Source organism: Borostomias antarcticus (assembly GCF_949987555.1).
Source record: "Borostomias antarcticus genome assembly, chromosome: 1".
NCBI classification, from domain to species: Eukaryota; Metazoa; Chordata; class Actinopteri; order Stomiiformes; family Stomiidae; genus Borostomias; species Borostomias antarcticus.
The window spans coordinates 44,593,415-44,613,706 of NC_140234.1; the positions used below are offsets into that span (position 1 = coordinate 44,593,415).

Sequence of the window (20,292 nt, forward strand, 5' to 3'; positions counted from 1 at the left end):
TTAGACCAATTGAGAGTGTTCCCAGAGTGGAGTTGTGGAGCCCATCCACTAGCACTCAATCTGACTTTGTGATTTTATTGGGCTGTGCAACTTTTAACAAGCATACACTCATTATAACACATTTTGAGAACTTGATCTTAAAGATTAAATCCTATCCATCTTTTGAAATGAAGCAGCGGGTCTCCAGGATTATTCAACCAAACCCAATTGCTTTGATTTCTCACTGATAATTTTATTTGCATTGCACACACCTGCTATCTATTAAAATGTAAACTGATTATAGAAAAAAATTATGATAAGATCACAGATTTCTCATTACAAGTATACTGTACATTCCCTGTTGTCATGGTAAAGTGATATATTCACTCACAGGCACACAGACGGCTTGGTTAGCAATATTTAATATTTAAAGACATTTTGTGATAGTTTTTCCTGTGTAGATGGTGCAGGGCAACTCTTTTTTGACATTGGTTGCACTGGTGTACCTAACCTTTTCATTTAGGTGCACCAGCACATCATTTAGGTGCACTCAACATGTTCTGTGCATTTTGGTGCAGCAATAATACATTTTAAGTGTTAACCTGTTTTGTCAGTTCCCATTCACATTGTGGTAATTTCTTACACATTATGTAAATTATTGTACACAGGAATAAAGTTGCAATGAAGGAAAAAACAGCAAATAGTTCTTGACAGATATTTGGCGGCATGTGCGACCGGTCGCACTCTTGTGCTGGCCTAGAGGCTGGTCTTCCAGGTCAGGGTGAATGGTTGATCCACATGGACGGACGTCCCACGGGCATCTACGATCAGCTCCTGGAGGTCAAGAGACACACACACACACGCAATGGGCTGGCACTGCTTGTAGTTCAGATTGTGAGACAACAAAGGCCGTATCAGCTTCAGCTTCAATCGTTCACATGCGGCACGGTGGCTCAGTACCTAGTACTGTCCCCTCACAGCAGGAAGGTCTGTGCCTGTTCTCCCCGTGTTCTCCCCCTGTTCTCCACCATAAAGAACCCAATACGCAGAACCCTCCCGGCTGCCCTTGGCGGAAGGACGACGGGATGGGTTAAGGGCAGGAGAGAAGTTTCATCGTTGGACGCTCCAGCCATTTTGTGTGTGTGTGTGTGTGTGTGTGGCATTGCAGACACTGTGTGAGGTGCATGTGTCTCACTGTGTGATAAATAAAAATGTTTGTTTTTTGTTTGTTGTTAAAGCATTATGGAACGAGAAGCTGTGGGATGTCACGGCTAGCGGGAGTGGTTGGGCACGATGCGCAGCGGAGTGCCGTTACACCCCGCTAGCCGTGGCGATATCCGTGACATCCCACGGCTTCGAGTTCCATAATGCTTTTATACAACGGTTGCCACATTTATCCGTCAATATTTCAAAAAGAAAGACAATACGAACTTTAAATAAATGTATTTTTAATGGAACTATTTGTTAATCATTTGCGGATACTTCCGCTGAAAAAGGGAACATTGCCAGGCAACGACAATGCTACAGCACATCTTTGTAAACATTGATCTATATGCTACTAATAAGAGGTGGTTTGATATTAAAAGATGTACGAACATTCCATTTTAGCGTGGGGATATCGTGGTCATCGCCACGGCCGGAATGCAAACTGACCAATAGAGACAATGGACCGGATCTATACTGTTGTATAATTTTTATTACACACTACTCCAATGCTCTGAAGCACGGCTATAAATGAGCCCGACAAACAAGGCTGGAACATGATTATAGAGAGGCAGCGTTGAGTATAGGACCTGCATGACAAACATTCCACCTCGAACCTTGAGCTGTGTGTGGTGCGGTCTCTCTCTCTCTCTCTCTCTATCTCTCTCTCTCTCGCTCTCTCTCTCTCTCATACACACACACACACACACACACACACACACACACACACACACACACACAGACTCTATATAATAAAGCTACCTGCTGGTATGAACTGGTTTATGCAGAGAATACCAAAGCAGAAGGATGGATGGTCTCGGGCTGAAACAACAACACTTAGTCAAACACAGATGTGCTCCCCCTGCCCTGGCTCCGCGTCTGTCCCCCTGCCCCGCCCGACATCAGCCGCTGGCTCCCATGCTCCCTCCGAAACCGCCGTGTAGGGATGCTGTCGCTATCGATTCCAGATGGGTGATAGCCCCCCTACAGCATGCACCCAGACAAGGATATTTTATTATGGGCTTAATGAGGCTACAAAACTGACGGTGTCCTTACTCTGGTACCCTTCACAATCCTTACCGTGTGTTGCAATCGTCTTACTATGGCTGCCCCTGCCTACTTCCTCATTCACAGACCTCCTGTGCTTCTTGTTGGTCTGAAGCCCTGGTGGTTCCTTTCCCCAACCGGGGGTTATTTGAAAGAACCGGGTGAAATCAGATTTGTCCATATACTACATCGCTCTCACTAGCCTTGTACTTTAATGATCAGCGCAGGAGAAGATTGAGATCGCTTTGACCTTCTCTGGCTGGTCCTCTAAACCATAGCTCATGTTCATTACCACAGGCCTGCAAGGTGACTGCTTCAGTTAGGGCTGTTACAGCAGGTGGTGGTAATGTCTTAATGGGAAATTGGTTTAGATGCTTTGTGGTGGGTGAACATATGGAGTAAACTGGTAGTGTGTGCAGAGCAGGTGTGGAAACAGGTGTGTTCTGTTTGACCTCAGTCAAGTTTATTTTTTATTTTTTTTCATTTTTATTACAGGTGTGTGTGTGTGTGTGTGTGTGCAGAAAATACTGTGTGTGTGTGTGTGTGTGTGTGTGTGTGTGTGTGTGTGTGTGTGCAGAAAATACTGTGTGTGTGTGTGTTGGTTGCCTAGCCAGTTTTGATGATGAGTTGCTAGAGAAGCATATCAGCAGCGTAGTGTATCAGTGTCTACCTGACTGTGTGGTAAATAGCATGACAAGCCTATTAGAAAACAACACATGTATTAAGCAAGCTACAGTTATTTGGGGATCTCATTTTGGTGCTTTATAAAATGGTTAAATAGCATGGGGCTACCTAGGCTACATATTACTTCTAAATGATGGTGGCACTTCTACAGTGTATGAGAGAGAGAATAATACACGGGTATTGTACCGGGAAGGTTTATCCACAGCCTAATATATTAACATTTAAATAAATATAGCCATATAGATTAGCAACTTGCCCTGATATGTATGAAATTAAAATAAAATATTTAAGATTTCAACTTGTTTTCTTGACATTCTGTTTGATCTATTAGGTATCGAGTTTTGAATCATTAATCATCGTTTCAGTTTCTAGTATCGTTTCAGTATTGAGTATTGTAATACTAAGCTTGGCATTGGTATCGTGACAACACTAGTGTGTGTGTGTGTGTGTGTGCTGTAATGTATGTTCCATCTGACCTGGGTGATGAGATTGTGTTGTGGCGTCAGTTTGTGCTCGGTGCCCCCGGCTGCCAGGAGGACCACCTCCAGGACGGGGATGCTGCCGGCCCCCCACACCTTCACCTGGCCCAGGGCCAGACGCTCGGCCGCCGCCAGCTCACTGTGGACCACGCGACTGGCCAGGGTGTTCTGGCGCAGAGCAGCACCGAGGAGGAGGAATGAGAGAGACCTGATCAGACCCTCAAATTGAAATTTGAAAAATTGAGCTGAGCATGTTCAGTAGCCATGAAAGAGAGGGGTCATCCCTATGTTCTCACAGCCCTATGTTCCCACATTTCTAAGATTTTTTTTTTTCTTAAAAATTAGGCCCTATGTTCCCACATTTCTAAGTAATCATACTGCAAAGGCATGAGGCTTGTAGCGTGGGGAAGCAGAAGAACGCTTCTCATGTTGACCACCATCCGTCCATAGGTGGCGCTGTTGCGACCATTTGAAAAACCAAATGCACAATTACGCAGATACTACTACACGGATTTTCACAAAATTTGTGGAGAGGTGTAGCACGGAGCAAGGAAGCAATTGTGACTGCGATCCGAGGCCACGCCCACACACACATACATACATACACACACACACACACACTTTTCTCTGTTATATAGTTAGTTATTACTTATAAATGTGGGAACATAGGGCTGTGCGAACATAGACACGCTCCTCAAAGGGACATGTGGAGGATGTTTACTGCATGTTTGCTATGCAAGATCTTTGATTTAGAGAAATAACTACCTCAATATCTTCACATCTGGCTTTTATATCATACACACGCAAACTGCTAACACACACACTGACATTTCGAATGTCCTATTCCCCAGTAATCAGCAAGGAAGGTCTCATCCTCTCACATATGACTGTTCCAAACACATACACAAACACACACGCACGCACACATGCACACACACGCACAAACACACGCACACACAGACACACACACATGCACACACTCACTCTTCCAGGCACTGTGACAGTGTGAAATTGCTTTGGAATGAGTCTAGTGGTAGGCAGAGAACCACTACAGATGTTTGCCTATCAGTGTGTGTGTGTGTGGGTGTGTGTGTGTGTGTGTGTGTGTGTGAAAGTGAGAGTGTGCAGGCTTGGCTACATAGGACGTGGGCTGGGTTATTCCCATAGTTCCTAGAGATGATGGAGTTTCTGTCTAGATGCACAAGCAGGCATAAAACCTTGCGTTACATTCTGGGACACTATCTGCCTGTTGCCTGCCGGCATGTGTCACTCACACACATGCTCCCTCAGACTCAGACTGTACACACACAAACACACCCACACACACAAACAAACACATGCAACAATGCACGTTTGCGCCTTTATGCACTACACGCGCACACCTTCTATTACGTTGTATATCGGCGCACCGTTTTTATTACTATTGTAGATATTGTTTTATTACTATTATCCTGTATTATACTTCTTTACTGCCATTTTATTGTGTTGTTATTATGTTGTTGCTATGAGGCTGAGGAGCTGGAACCCAATAATTTGACGCCCCTGTACATGTACAGTAGCCTGGCTTCACCAGACCCAATTCGCAAAAATGCAAGCAGTATAGAAATCCAATGGCCGTTATCAACGTTCAGACAAAAATGCCTCTGAACGCAACTGGATAGACCTACAACCAATCAGAGCAACAAAATGTGGGTCAGTCATTGTATCGTCGTATCAAGTGGGCCCCATATAAGATCAAAGGTTGTGATTGGCCTGACCAATATCTGGTCGGGTGGAAATCAGTTTGAACGGTTGGTTGGATGTCCAGACTGATCTACGGAATAAAATAGAATGTGAGCTCACATGATCAGGATGGCAAAGCCAGGCTACATGTAGCCTACAGTACAAAGGATGTACAATAAAAGCATCTGAATCTAGTCGTCCCCAACTAAGGGTTAAACTCTGGTCGGCCCACTCTTAGGTTAACGCAGAACAAATGGCACAACTGAAAAGTCACTGATATGATATGAACTGATTGGTGTAAGCAATCCAGTAGAACCCGTAGTTTCACCTATCCTAAAGTGTGTCAGATTGTTAATAAACTGTCCAGGCTAAGTCTGAGCTAACCCCACGGCGGTTCTACCAGAAGTAGAGAGGTCGTTAACCCTTTCATGAACTCACCGAGGCCGCTGTGAAGGAGGTCAGGAGATACTGTCCTTTCTCATAGGTGTCTGTGGATAGACAGATGAGATGGATAGGTGAGATGGAACAAAGGAGGTGGGATTGCAGAGAGAAAGAGAGAGGGGAACAGTAGAAGACATTCTTAAAAAAATACAAAAAGAGAGATTGTGGAAGAATAAATTGGAAGAAAAGAGAGAATGTTTGGTGAGACAGAGAATCGGACAGAGAGAAAGAGAGATTGTGAGTGATAGAGGGATGATAAATAAAATGGAAGAAAAGAGAGAATGTTTGGTGAGACAGAGAGGAAGAGAGATTGGCAGATGGAGACAGAGAGGAGGATGGAGAAAGGAGAGATAAAAGACTGAATGATGGAGAGCACACTTACAGACAGAGACAGGGCATTACTGTAAGAGGTTGTTCTCTCACTCCTCGTCTCCATCATCTCTCCCTCCCTCCTTCTCTCTCCCTCACTCTCTCTCTCTCCCTCCCTCTCTCTCTCTCTCCCTCCCTCCCTCTCTATCTCTCTCTCTGAGGAGATACTCACAGACTCTCTTCAAACCCATGTCCCCTTGTCATAGACACATGGTCCATGTGTTTGTGTATGTGTGTGTGATTGTTAAGTTTGCAAGGCACTCTGTCCCCTGCACACTAATTATGATTAGTCGGCTTGTTTAAATCTCTTTATACCATGGCCTGGGTATACTCGTTTCCGATTGGCTGGAGGAGTGTGCATTATTTCTCAACAATGCACGGCTAGAGATTCATCACAGTTCAAAACGAATGCGCTTTGTTCACTGTCTCAGCATTACAATGTAACAGACTTTTAATTTTGGCTCTACGACTGTAAATGTGTTAGTTTATTAAGTTTGAAAAAAAATGTCAGGCTTGAAAGTAATCATGTAGATCCCCAATATGTGGCCAGTTTATCAGTACCAGTTTATCTATCAGTTCACTGGCCGGGTCTGTAGTCTATGGGTCCACTACCACTGGTAGAGTGGGTCGTTCAGTGATCGAAGGGTCAGTGGTTCGAATCCCAGCTCCGACTGTCCACATGTCAAAGTGTCCTTGAGCAAGACACCTAACCCCAAATTGCTCCCAATGATAACCCAACGATAGAGCTAGCAAAGCTGATTGGTATGTGAATTCCTGGATTTTAGTCCCTTCACTTGCTGTATCATGGCACATCCCATCCTCGCAACTCAACTCGCAATGAACATATAGCCTACGACTGACAGTGGCAACTGTGACTCAGGAGGTAGATGACCAGTTGTCCAGTGATCGCAGGGTCGACGGTTTGAATCCCGGCTCCTCCTTTCCACATGTCAATGTGTAATTGGGCAAGACACTGAACCACAAATTGCTCCCAATGAGCAGACTAGCACCTTGATCTGTTGTTCTTTATTATTGTTCTCCCTTAATTGTTTTGTTTATGATTGTGTATGATTGTGTGTTAGCTCGTCGACACCGCAAATGAGGGAAACCTCAGTGTCTAACGAGTTGAAATAAAGGTTTGAAATGAAATGAAAACCTTGCATGGCAGCTGCCACCATTGGCGTGTGAATGTGTGTGTGAATGGGTGAATGAGAGGCCGTTGTAAAGCGCTTTACATAAAAGCACTATATAAGTGCAGTCCATTTACCATTACATTTACCATATTTGGTAATGAAACATTACCACACATATTTGACATGAAACATGTTATTGATTTGGGGACACTGAGGTGTCTGGTTAGCATAAACAGTTTGTTGGTAATTAGTTTTTACCACTGGAAAATTGATATATTGCACAGCAAATATAAAGTTGCCTACGCTTTGTTCATGGTTAGGTAGCAATATCAGGCACAGCATTAGCTATGGGAGACATTTCTGACAGAAAACGCAATGGACACTTTAAATTTCACTTACGGTTCCAAACCCATGTTAACTATTGGATGGCATTGCTGTTCCTCCAGGGAATATGATATACCATTTGTAATTCCATAGCAACGTGATTTAGGAGGGACTATAATGAAAGTCAGCAGTGAGCAAAGCATAAATAACATATTTCTTAATATGTTAAAGGGGTAGTGTGCTATTTTGGACATTTAGCCTTTGTGGTCTGTCTACCATGAACCTGAAACAAAGAGACCATAATTTTACTGATTGTAATGTTTTTACACGGCTTGGACATAAGCAATACCCTGGCGCTTGTTTTCACTGCTCCCATGGAGGACTATGTGCAAGTCATGCCAAGCACGTAAACATATTCGAATTGCAATACATTTCACAGGAGAGCAAACTGAGACTGGTAAGATTACACCCTGTGCTTCCCATCTCGGAAAAGCACATTTATCATAGTTTTTCCAACACATTTACATATGCCCTATTGACTTCCATTGTAGCCCAGTGAGAGCCTGCAGAAAAACTGCAGCTAGCTCAATACTGGAACGATCAGTAAAATGATGGTCTCTATATTTCAGGTTCATGGTAGATAGACCACAGGGCTAGATGTCTACCATAGGGCTAAATAGCACACAACCCCTTTAATGTAGAAAATGAATTGTCTTTGGCAAGTGGCCATGTTAATAGCGGGATAATAAACTCCAAGGTGTGCTGTTATTGAAAAATAAAGCACTTCACGGAGGAAAAGTGCATTATTTAAATGTACTCAGCTTCACCTCGTGGGGTAATTAGCCCCCGCGTCGTGCATTATATTCCTTGTATGATGCAACATCGAAGTGGTGTGTGTGTGTGTGTGTGTGTGTTGTCTCTGTCAGCAGCTCTGCCTGGAATGGGGGGGTTCTTTGTAGGGGTCTTTAGTGGACTCACCTATTCCCTCTCCGTCATCCCAAAACAGAGATCCCTGTGCAGTCCCACTGTCACTGAGGGCAACAATCAGCCCTACAGGATTCCTCCGACTACGAGAGAGAGCAAGAGAGAGAGAGCAAGAGAAAGAGCGAGCAAGAGAGAGAGAGAGCAAGAGAGACAGAGAGCAAGAGAGAGAGAGGGGGGGGGGGGGGGGGTTGCCAGCCGACAGACAGGTAAAAAGAAAGAGGCAGAGAGAGAGACAGAGAGAGAAAGAGACAGACAGAAGGTGATTGCAGGTTGCTGAAGGACAATGACAAGTGGATGTCAGCTGCAGTGCATTGTGGGGAGTTATTTATACCTCTTTCTAAGGGCAGAGACATTAATATTCATGCTGCAGAAGTTCACCTGATCCCCAACTATGGTCTGCAATGAATATCACATCACACAGACTACAGCACCCTGACGTGCACGCTCATGCCTACACACACACACACACACACACACGCACGCACGCACGCACGCACGCACGCACGCACACACACACACACACACACACACGTCAAATGGACAAACAAACACACATATACTCACAAATGTGTGGAATGGACACACGCGCACACACACACACACACACACACACACACAAACACACACACACACACAAACACACACACACACACAGACACACACACACAGACACACACACACACACACACCTGTAGAACGTGTTGTTTTCTGGTTTCTGCCAGGGAAGGATGTAGCCTCCCCTCACGTGAAGGTTAATGTGGTTGAGTGGGGTTGGCATGGTTACCATCTGTCCTCTCATCCCAAAATCTTTTGCCTGGGAACAGGAGGAGGAGAACGTGACAAAGGTAGAATTTACAGTGTTCTAGAGAAGTCAGAGTTCGAGAGGTAGAGGAGGCGGAAAAGGTGACAAAGACCATGTTTACAGTAGACTTGGTTTGGAAATGCATTTTGGGTGATCGGATCACAAGTAGACAGCACTTAATACAAGTGTTAACAACCACCAAGATGAATCGTGAAATGTTTACTCAAACCACTTGCCGAGGTGGTCTGAGATGTTCTGGACCCATTGGACCACATATCTTTAGTAGTCTAAATCAGGATGCGTCCTTTTCATCAATGCAGGATAATATTTCTCCTTTTTCGCCTTGTCATGCACTCTTTTGCAAGTCGCAAATGACTTTGTCTTATCAATCAAAACAGTTGGAATAGTGTACTTATGTACAGTAGTACTAATTATTTGGTTATTTTCATGCACACTTCTTTTTGAATCTGATCAAAGTCAAACCGACTGATTATTGATTTGTTTACATGGAACAGCTGTGCAACACGCACACAGGCAGGAGTGAGTATGTTACTTTGGTTACTATACGAACACAAGTGGTCAGCTGGACACATTTGGAGACCCATAATGATCACAGGTGTAAACGGCGATATGTCTCGCTGTCCACTTGTGATCTAATCTTCCAAAACACATTCTAAAACCGAGTCAGGGTCAGAGTTAGAACGTACAGTATTCTAGAGTTATGCAGTTAGAGTTCTACATCTCAACATCTTCACCCTCATGACTGATGAGAGAGCCTTGGCATACCATTAAGCTATTTCAAAACCGTGCCCCAGGCACAGCTGGCGGTCTTGTAATCAATGCCGGTCTTGTAATCAATGCCAGCGGTGTGTGTGTGTGTGTGTGTGCGTGAGTGTTTGTGTGTGTGTGCGTGTGTGTGTGTGAAACTCACCGTGTGGTAGTCATACCAGCGGGTATTAGGGACATAGCCAGTCACCTCCCTGGGCCCCTGTCAATCACATAGAAACCAACACGATAGACAGGTGGCTTCAGGGGACATTAAATATTTGCCATTTTATTGATTATTTACTCTAGGTTACACAGCGAGTACAGTAGAAACGATTCACGTTTTTAATTGTGTGTCCACTTGTATGTGTGTGTGTGTGTGTCTGTGTGTGTTTGTGTGTACCGGATCGAGAACAGGGGTAATGAGTAGTGCAGGGCCCCAGAGGAACTGTCTGTGGATGTCCCAGGTCACTCTGTCGTTCACAAACCTGAGAAACACCACAACAAGCCACGTTCACATGAATGTGTATGTGTGTGTGTGTGCCTGTGTCTGCCTACGCATGTATGTGTGTATAAATGTGCATGCGTGTATGTGTGTTTGTGCATGCACCTGTGTGTGTGTGTGTGCACGCCTGTTTGTGTGCGTGTTAGGGCTGTCAAAAGTGCCATGAAATTGAGTTCGAATATATTCGAATTAATTTAGTAGAGTTCGAACGATATTCGAATTTATATGTATTTTTTTCCCCCGATTTTTCATGAATATAATAGAATAATATCATTATTATAATAAATATTTTTTGATAAATAATCTTATTTATTAATATTACAATATTCAAACTCTCAAATTTAGGTTTGAACTTCTTTAAAAAAAAAAGGTATTCAATTTTTTTTCGAACTTCTAAATGTTTTTGACAGCCCTAGTGCGTGTGTGTGCATGCATGCGTGCGCATACTCACTCGTGCAGCAGTGGTCTGACCACAGTGCTTCCTTGAGTGTGAGCTTCGAACATGAGTGTGTAGAGGTAGGGGAGGAGTGTGTATCGGATGTTCAGCACGTCGCGTGACGCCATGGCGAAGTCCAGACCCCATGCGACCGGGTCTTGTCTCTGCAACACACACAAGCGCACACACACACACACACACACACACACACACACACACACACACACACACACACACACACACACACACACAGAAAGCGGAGATTATGATAGAAACATCTGTCCGAGAGCCAACACTAACATCATGTGAATAACCAGTCCACCATGCTGATAAGGAACTGATAGCGTCAGTCTTATGTCGTATCACGTGTGCTGCATTGGGATGAACGAAGCGCTGCGATGCCTCTGGGAAAAGCCCTGGACCATTCTGAGTTAAGCTCTTGTTTATGGAACATGCCGTAAAGAGGACAATAGTCAGGCTGCCAGTATATAGCCATACATACACACACACGCATGGGGGTTGTGCGTTCAGGACATATTCGGCCTTCCCTTCTGTCTGACTGTGTGTGTGTGTGTGTTCTTGAGGCTTAAGATGTACTCGGCCTTCCCTGCTGTTTGAATGTGTGTGTGTGTGTGTGTGGGGGGGGTGGGGGGGGTGCGTGTGTTCTTGAGCCTCAGGACGTACTCGGCCTTGCCCTCTGTCTAAATGTGTGTGTGTGTGTGTGTGCGTGTGTGCGTGTGTTCTTGAGGCCCAGGACGTACTTGGCCTTACTCTCTGAATGTCCTTAGTCTACAGCTCTATAATTAGTCCCTTAATAGAGAGTGTTACTAATCCCCTCCCAGCTGTGTGGGTGCGTGTCTGTGTTGCAGAGTCGAGAGTAGAGAGAATGAGAAAGAGGGGGTAAGAGAGGGGTGGAGAGAAAGGGGGGGGGGGGGAGATAGTGAGAGATAGTGAGAGAGAGAGAGAGAGAGAGAGAGAGAGAGAGAGAGAGAGAAAGAGAGGGAGAGAGAGAGGGAGGGAGAGGTCAGGGTACAAATCATAATTTGACCAGTCCCAAGTTTTAGGGAGACAAGTACAATGACAAACGTTGAGAGACAGAAAAGTTTGAGGGAAGAAGACAGTGAGGTAGGACTAGTGTTTACCTCTCTGTGTGAGACCTCATTGACTTCCAAGTCCTCTCTCTCTCTTACTCTGTGTGTGTGTGTGTGTGTGTGTGTGCGTGTACAGTGTGTGTGTGTGTGTGTGTGTGTGTGTGTGTGTGTGTGTATGCGAGCAGACAGAGGACAGTGCTAGGGTGTTGTAATGAGCATCATATTTCTACATTAGTGAGGTGGGTAGGCTCCAGACTCCAGACGTGATGCTGCCTCCCCAGCAGGCGACAGCAAAGAACAGTGTGGAGGCCACCACAGACTGGTAGAAGTAAACCGCGCCTCCCCGCCCCCCACCCCGTAAACAAATTGCACGTCAATCAGTCAATCAGAATTGCCTGTCAGCACCCCCCTGATCAACAACTTGCCGACAGTCTATCACTCACAATCGGATAGCTCGTTCATTTAAACTGAAAGTGTTCCATCTCACCGCGTTGGCTCGGGGCCGGAGGGGGGAGGGGGGGCGCCGTGGCGGGGGGTTCGCCCAGGGTGGCATATAAGCTAGAAACGCCACTGCTGCTCTGTCCTTTCCTGTAGAGGGCCGCAGTGTTGTCAGTCCAGTCCAGTTTGTTGGTCAGGTGGATTCCCAGGAACCTGTATGAGTCCACCACCTCCATCTCCTCCCCCTTGATGGTGATTGGGGTCGGAGGCCGCCTGTTCCTTCTGAAGTCCACCACCAGTTCCTTGGTCTTACTGATGTTGAGTTGGAGCTGGTTCTCCTCAGACCATTCAACGAATCTCCTGACCACGTCCCTGTACTCCTCCTTATCGTCGCCCTGATGCAGCCCACGATAGAAGAGTCGTCCGAGAACTTCTGGAGGTGGCACGCTGCTGAGTTGTGGCTGAAGTCGGAGGTGTAGAGGGTGAACTGGAAAGGGGACAGGACTGTTCCTTGGAGGTTGGAACACGCCAGCAAGCTGCCCCGCCAGCAATCCTTGACCACCCCGGGGCTATTTCCGTCAGGGCCAGAGGCCTTTTTGATTCGTAGCCTTTGGAGTTCACATCTTACTTCACTCTCTGTGATGAATGGTCTGGTGGGGGGGGGGTAGGGGCGGAGTTGTTGGGCTGCCTTCTAGCCTCATAGAGGTGGGGTTGGGGCTGTGTCGAACCTGTTGAAGAACTGGTTAAGTTCATTGACACGTTCTTGACCCTCCCCCCCATCCACAGTTGGGGCAGAAGTACTCAGCCCAGTGATTCTCTTCATCCCCTCCCACACTTCCTTGATGGCGTTCAGCTCGAGTTTGCTCTCCACCCTCCCTCTGTACTGTAGCTCTTTTTGGCCCGATTCAGTTCCTTCTGGACTGACCTGGCCTCGTCTCTGTCCTTAGCCATAAAGGCCCTCTTTTTCTTGTTGAGCAGGGCTTTAATGTCTTTATTAATCCATGGTTTGTTGTTAGGGAAGCAGCGTACCTTTTTAGTGGGTATGATGCATTCCTTGCAGAACCGGATGTAGTGTGTTGTGCAGGAGCAGAGATCGCCAACATCCTCCTTGTAGTCCTCTGTAAACAGGCCCCAGTCCATGGACTGGAGACAGTCCTGCACATTCTCCACAGCCTCTCTCATCCACACCTCCACAGTCCTAGCGGTAGCTGGATGCCGCCTAGCAACAGGCCTGTACCTGGGGACTAGGTGAATCAAGCTGTGGTCGGGCCTGCCAAGAGGGGGGATGGGGGTGGAGCTGTATGCCTCCCTCACGTTTACATACAGTAGGTCCAGGGTCTTAAACTCTCTGGTGCTGCATGTCACATATTGAGTAGTCAGTCAGTGTTTTTGAGAGTTAGACATGATTGAAGTCTCCACTGATAATCAGCGCATTGGGATGCATTGTTTATAGGCCTGCAAACCTGGAGTGAATGACGTCACAGGCGCGCGCAGCGCAAGGGGGGAATGTAGACGAGCATAGCAATGGTGTGCGAGAATTCGCAGGGGATGTTAGTATGGTCTTACCCCTATCACACAGTTCAATGTCGGGAGTACAGATGCTGTCATTCACAGTTATGTGCTCGGGCGTACACCATTTCTCACTGACAAAGACGGCTAGCCCACCTCCTGTTTTCTTCCCGCTGTCTCGTCCTCTGTCTGCCCGCACCAAAGTGACGCCATTCAAGTTCACTGCGCTGTCCGGTATGTTGTTGTTTAGCCATGTTTCAGAAAAACAGAGTAAGCTACTCTCTTCCTCACTTTGGCTGCATACCAGGGCTGTCAGCTCATCTGTCTTGTTGGCAAGAGATCTCACATTTCCCATTAATATTATTTGCAAATATGGTTTTACCTCTTGCTTCGTTCCATTCTCTCTCTCTCTCTCTCTCTCCGGGCTCACTTCCCACACCGGTGTATGCATAGCTCCACAGGTAATCCAATTGGGAGGTCGCTCGCTTTAACCCGGAATGCGAGTAGGTGTAGGTCTCAGGTGTACGCTAGACACATCGTGACTCAATAATAGCAATCAAAATAAAAACGGAAACTAGAATGATGGAAACGTAGAAACAAGGCTGAGAATAACAATGAAAAAGTCGTAAAGCTGCTGAAACGGGCAGCTACACGGAGTGGCACCGGATGAGAGAGATAGAGAGATAGAGATAGAGAGAGAGAGGATAACAACCTTGTCCTTGGACAACACTGGAGTTGGTATAATGGTGGAAGTGGCACAAACAAATGGGAAGATGCACACAGACACTCAGACACACACACACAAACATGCAAACACTCATATGCACACAATACAGCAGTGACTCAACATGAACACATCCTGCCTAATATACATATTGCACAGAAAGACAGTGGTGAACATACACCCACAAACACACCTGGGTGGTGAGTCACAGCTGAAGCCACCATCTGGTGGGTGCCACAAGACATAAGACATTTCATTGGGGAGGGGAAAGAAGTCGGGGTGAAAGTGAGAGGAAAAGAAGGATGACAGAGAAGAGGGGGGGAGAGAGAGAGGGATAGATAGATAGATAGATAGATAGATAGAGATAGATAGATACGTAGATAGGTAGATAGATAGGAGAGAGAGAGAGAGAGAGAGAGAGAGAGGGGATTCATCTCTCTGACTGCTCTTATCGATGAGTGCATTCACCCCAGCAAATGACTTAGACGCCGGCCAAACAATAGAGGCACTGCCCCCCCCCCCCCCCCCCCCCCACACACACACACACACACACACACACATACAGATGGGGGAACATGGGGGTAGTAACCTTACCCACAGGATATCAACACACCGTCTGCGGCATTCCGCACCACCGCTTGCATGCCCATAGAGGGATGAGTTATACTACTCATTGACCCATTGCTGTAGCCTTGTCTGGCACATTAGATGAGCTTACCTTGTTCTCAAACTCCTTGTTCTCCGTCTGGTTGTGTAATTAAATTATTACGAACATAGCCTATCCATCTATCTCTCGTACTATCTATCGTACTATCTATCTATCCTATCTGTCTCTGTAACTGACGTCGGGTCTATATCGGTTAACTCATATGGAACAAAGTATCGGTACAAGTAGTACAAGTAGAGGATTAACACAGTAGGCTAGCTAACCAGCTCGCTAGCTACGGTCAAGCTGCAGGCTAGATGCATTTCTTCTTAGCCAGTCCCGCTAAACTCTGAGCAACTCTGACATTATCAAATTCATAGCATACTGTATTATAGTACTGCAGTATTTATTGCAGTGTTGCCTATTGATGTCTATGTATATGCTCGGCATCATTGAAATGAGGTCCCCGTTTCCAAGTTTAGGGGTCTGATCTAAAGGAATGAATTAAGCAATGGCGTCTGGTGGGTCCAGGTATGCCAGAGCCAGCGGAATCGGCTTCTACTGCGCGTGTGAATTTTGTGCATGCCCTGACAGAAGGTTTCTAGGCAACAGAACGGCCCTGATTAACCTGATTAAATCAAGAGCAGACAGCGCAACAGGTGTAATTGATTACCTTGATTAATATTCCCTTCTATTTATTGTGTCACAGAATTCTGATAGACATTTTATACCTGACAGGATGCACTATGAATTAAGCACAATTTATACAACGGTTAGTTCTGGTTCTTGATTCTGATTGGCTGGAAGCCGTGTTAAAATACTTTGTAACACACACCTGGGACCGCATATCATCTCCCATTTGATCCAATGCATTGTAGGCCTATCATTGTGTTTTTTCAAAACAACTGAACATTCCATCCAATGCATCTGTTGCTTGGCAACCCTTTTGTTAGAGGAACTATTTTGCTCGGCGGAATTGAGGGAATTATGCTTAGTTTTGAATAAATGATAATATTTAGGTGGGGTAGCTTGTAGAAGCTAGCCCAACTTGCAATATTCCCACTTTTTTTTTCTTACTTATTGTTCTCCACAGTTTTTTGGCCCTTAACTACTTCTTCATACTTTGTGCTAGAAACTTCATTCAAACTTTAAAATGTTCATCGTCTTTAGCTGTTTCCCGGATGTATTCTGATTTTTGATATGTTTAATAGTTTTTTTTAGTAATTTAACTTTTAATAGTAATTTTTGTGCCATTGAAACTGTTGGTGGAATGTTCAGTATCATTATGTTTTTAGAGAGGTGGCAGCTGTTGCTTTGAAAATATTCACACATTTTGTAAACTGCTGGCACTCCTACAGTTTTGAAAGCTCACACACATATTATACATCAAAACATTCACACAACTGTGCTGATTCGTACAATGTAAGTATCTAAGCTGTGTGACTAAACGTTTTTGAGGTATGACGATTTGTTCGGCAACCTGGGATTAGAGTGGTGGCAGCTGTTGCTTTTTTTGAATTTGTGTGCATGTGCAGCCTCTCTTAAAGGTACAGGCACCCTTTTATAACTGATGTGGTAGCACAGAACTCCGCCAAAGTGGAATAGAGACACATGGGGTCTGTCCAAATTCAAGGGTTGCATCCTACGTAGGTCGCGTCCTTCAGGCCAGGTAGGCCAGATGTAAACGTTTTGTGAAAGGGGACGGTGTAGCCTACGGAGGATTCCCAACTCGTCATTTTGTTTCCTAGGCAGCCCCAAGAGCGTGCCAAGCGTGCCGCGTGCCGGTAAAAAAGTGGATGCCCAATGCTGGCGGCAGGTTTTATGGAAACACCACATCTAAATTGTCTATCTAAACTCGTAAGATACAGGCGTAATTTGGATAAAGTTTCCACATATTGGGAAATGTATTAAAACGTAATAATATTAACATCAAAGAGGTTTAAAAATGTTTTAAAATCCGAGCAATGGCGGCTGGTACAGGAATTCATCCGGACCAAAATGCATTCTGGGAGGGAGGCCGCGAAGGCAGGCCGCGAAGGATCCATCAGTTGTATCCTTAAAATTCGTCAAGAGTAGGCCGCATTTGTGGGCTGCATTCGGAGGACTCTTCATAGGCTGAATGAATTGGGACAGCACTTGTCGCCCTGCTGTAACGTAGCAGCCTTCAAATCCGGCCTAGGTAGGATGCAACCCTTGAATTGGGACAGACCCATAATCTGCACTGGTGGGGGCCAGTGGGTAGCCCGGAGAGGAGTGCACTGTCCCTGACTGGCTATGATGAAAGGGGGCGGAGCCTCGCAACCACGCCACTATTCACGCCACAGAACCCACTTTTCAGCCCCTGAGTGGGCTAGAGACACACAGTATTCAATGGTGGATGCATGGAAATTGCCCGGAGGTCACTGTACTGTCCCCGACGAGCTGTGACCCAAGGGGGCGGAGCCTAACCAGCACGCCACTATCCACGCCACGGGCCCCACAACTCAGCCCCTGAGTGGGCATTTTCTCCAGGAAATTTACTTTGTAGTTTATATTGCTGTGTGTTTATTTTACTAGCTAACTAGATTTAGGCCTATTATCAGATCTGTATAATCATTGAACAACAAATTGGTTTGTTCGAGTCAATGATCAAAAATGATGATTTTCCATTTAAATTTCCCTAATTCCCAAGCGAAAGAATGTAGGGAATTTGTTTAGAAAGGAGGTGCACTTGTGCTATTAGTAGTGAGTAGAGTGGTACTACAGTCTCTTTGGATAAAGCTAGTCCTGCTTGTGAACTTGCTGGCTAACATAATAAATAAAGCTTAAAAAGGGGAATGCGCACCAGCCATGTAACGCAAATGGAGATGGAAATGTATTTGTTGGTTACAGTAGGCTACATGGACCGCTGTGCTCATTAGAGAGCGCGCTGTGCTCATCACAAAGTTGGACGAATGGAATGACTTATATTGGAATCCTGGAAAATGTTGATTGCGCTCTAAAAACATGAAAGCATAAAGGTAGAAATGCAGCAACACTAAGTAGCCTAGATGAAAGTCCTCACGCGAGCATCAATTGGCTGGTGATAAATGCTGATAATCTACCTGGCTGAGTTCATGGTTACAACCATTCATCTCTTACACATAAGCCTACACAATACTTTGATGTGTGTGAACTGAACACTGTGTCACTGGCACTGATACTGTGTGTACTGAATGTTATTGGCTGCTGTTTTTGTGCAGGAACAACTACTGTAAACGCAGAAGAACCAGGAGCGGGCCATCGTAGACCCAACGCCGTGGAGATCCAGTGTGGAGGGAGCTGCTGCTGACGCCCTCGTCCATTTACCACCCGAGAAACGGGGCACGGTCGTTTTAGGAACACCACTTTTTGTGCTCGGACGTCTGGGGGGGAAGACGGTCGAGCAGTTTCTGGAGGATAGTATATGCTATAGCTCATGGCATATTCAATAAATATGCTGCTGATGGTGCTGCAGCACCCTCTATTGACAAGAAACTTATGAACTTTTGTTTATAATTGCGAACAGCTAGTGTACCAGAAAGTAGGCTTTATTAAAACGAGATGCTTAACATGTACAAATTCCATTTATTGAAAATGTGTTAGCAATTGGCATGAACGAGATTAGAACCAGCTGCTTCTTGATTTAAAGGCAACTGACCTTACACGTGCGGCCGCTAGCACGTCTGCTGTGCTCGCAAGGCACTGGCACAATTGACACTTCGCTATGCGATTTCTGCAAACCACACACAGCGTGTGCCTGTGCGCTCGTCTATGATTTTACCAAGCTGTCAGGTGTAGTGTTGATGTCGCATATGTGAGGCGCATGTAAAATGTAGTGTTGCCGTGACGCACGCGCACCACGTGTAAACAACATGTGCACAGCGCCTACGTCACGGCTACGTTAAGCCTGAGACGTCTGTCTCTCCATTGTTTGTGAATGGAAATTATACGCGCACGCGTTTAGAGGTTTGATGTCATCGCGTCTTTTTAAGTAGGCGCCAGAGACGCATTCAAGTATGGTGTGCTGGGCCGAATCACACACACTCACACGCACACACACACACACACAAACACATATGCACAGACACACACATGCGCACACGCACACACACATCCACACACACACACATACTGACTAGCGCACACACGCACGCTGACTAGTGCACACACACACGCATGCACACACCCACGCACACACAGTATCATGTAGCGGTGTCATCTCTCTCCTTCCTCTCTTCTGCCTCTTTCCATCTATCTGTCTGGCTCGGCTCTCCTCTCTGTCACCCTGTCTCCAGGGTCTTCTCTGTAACCACTCCAAGGCCGTGTGTCTGCCTGCTCTGTTCCGGACACTTAAGGCACGTTCAATTGTGTTTTATTGTCACAGGAGGTACGCTCACAGGACCAGTCCATTACTGGAGGTCGAGCTTATTGTCAAGTTATGAGGTCAGTGTCATTTCCACATTGTGTCTCTATAAACAAAGCACACAGTACAAAACTAGCCTGGTCGCGGCTTGGAAAACAATCTGCTAGTTGTAACGCTTGCCCAGACAATAAATTCCAACACGGTTGCACTGTCCTGTCCCAGCGACTGAGCCTTATTTTGTGCCTTTTAGTGCGTCTGTGTATGCATCTGTGTGTGCGTGTGTCATCGTTTCGGTGAGGTGCTGCAGAGTCGGGCAAAGCTATTTGGAGGTGTTCTAATGATGTTTTGTAAGAACAGAGTCACCGCAGCGGAGTATGAGTGACTCTGCAAAAATTCTACTACTCTCTCTTTCTCTCTCTCCCTCTCTCTCTCTCTCCCCCCCTTTCTCTCTCTCTATACTGCATCTGTTTGGCTCCCTCTTCATCCACACCTGTCCTCCACCCCTCTCTCCATCCACACCTGTCCTCCACCTCTCTCTCCATCCACACCTGTCCTCCACCTCTCTCTCCATCCACACCTGTCCTCCACCTCTCTCTCCATCCACACCTGTCCTCCACCTCTCTCTTCATCCACACCTGTCCTCTACCT

The 20,292-nt window shown here is 45.9% G+C and overlaps 1 protein-coding gene across 2 annotated transcripts in view; it reads right to left on the reverse strand.

Moving 5' to 3' along the window:
* Nucleotides 1-217: 217 nt before the first annotated feature.
* Nucleotides 218-20,292, reverse strand: part of si (sucrase-isomaltase) — a 105,957-nt gene continuing 85,882 nt past the window's right edge. Inside the window, exons 41-48 of one of the 2 annotated variants that reach the window (XM_084442477.1) lie at nucleotides 10,889-11,037; nucleotides 10,336-10,420; nucleotides 10,099-10,155; nucleotides 9,055-9,179; nucleotides 8,360-8,448; nucleotides 5,553-5,602; nucleotides 3,390-3,560; nucleotides 218-813 (exon numbers count right to left, since the gene is read on the reverse strand). In XM_084442477.1, coding sequence (XP_084298603.1) covers nucleotides 736-813; nucleotides 3,390-3,560; nucleotides 5,553-5,602; nucleotides 8,360-8,448; nucleotides 9,055-9,179; nucleotides 10,099-10,155; nucleotides 10,336-10,420; nucleotides 10,889-11,037 — 804 coding nt within the window. In that variant the 3' untranslated portion in view covers nucleotides 218-735. Of the gene's footprint in view, nucleotides 814-3,389; nucleotides 3,561-5,552; nucleotides 5,603-8,359; nucleotides 8,449-9,054; nucleotides 9,180-10,098; nucleotides 10,156-10,335; nucleotides 10,421-10,888; nucleotides 11,038-20,292 lie in introns of those variants that run through there. The other variant, XM_084442478.1, reaches the window with a different exon arrangement.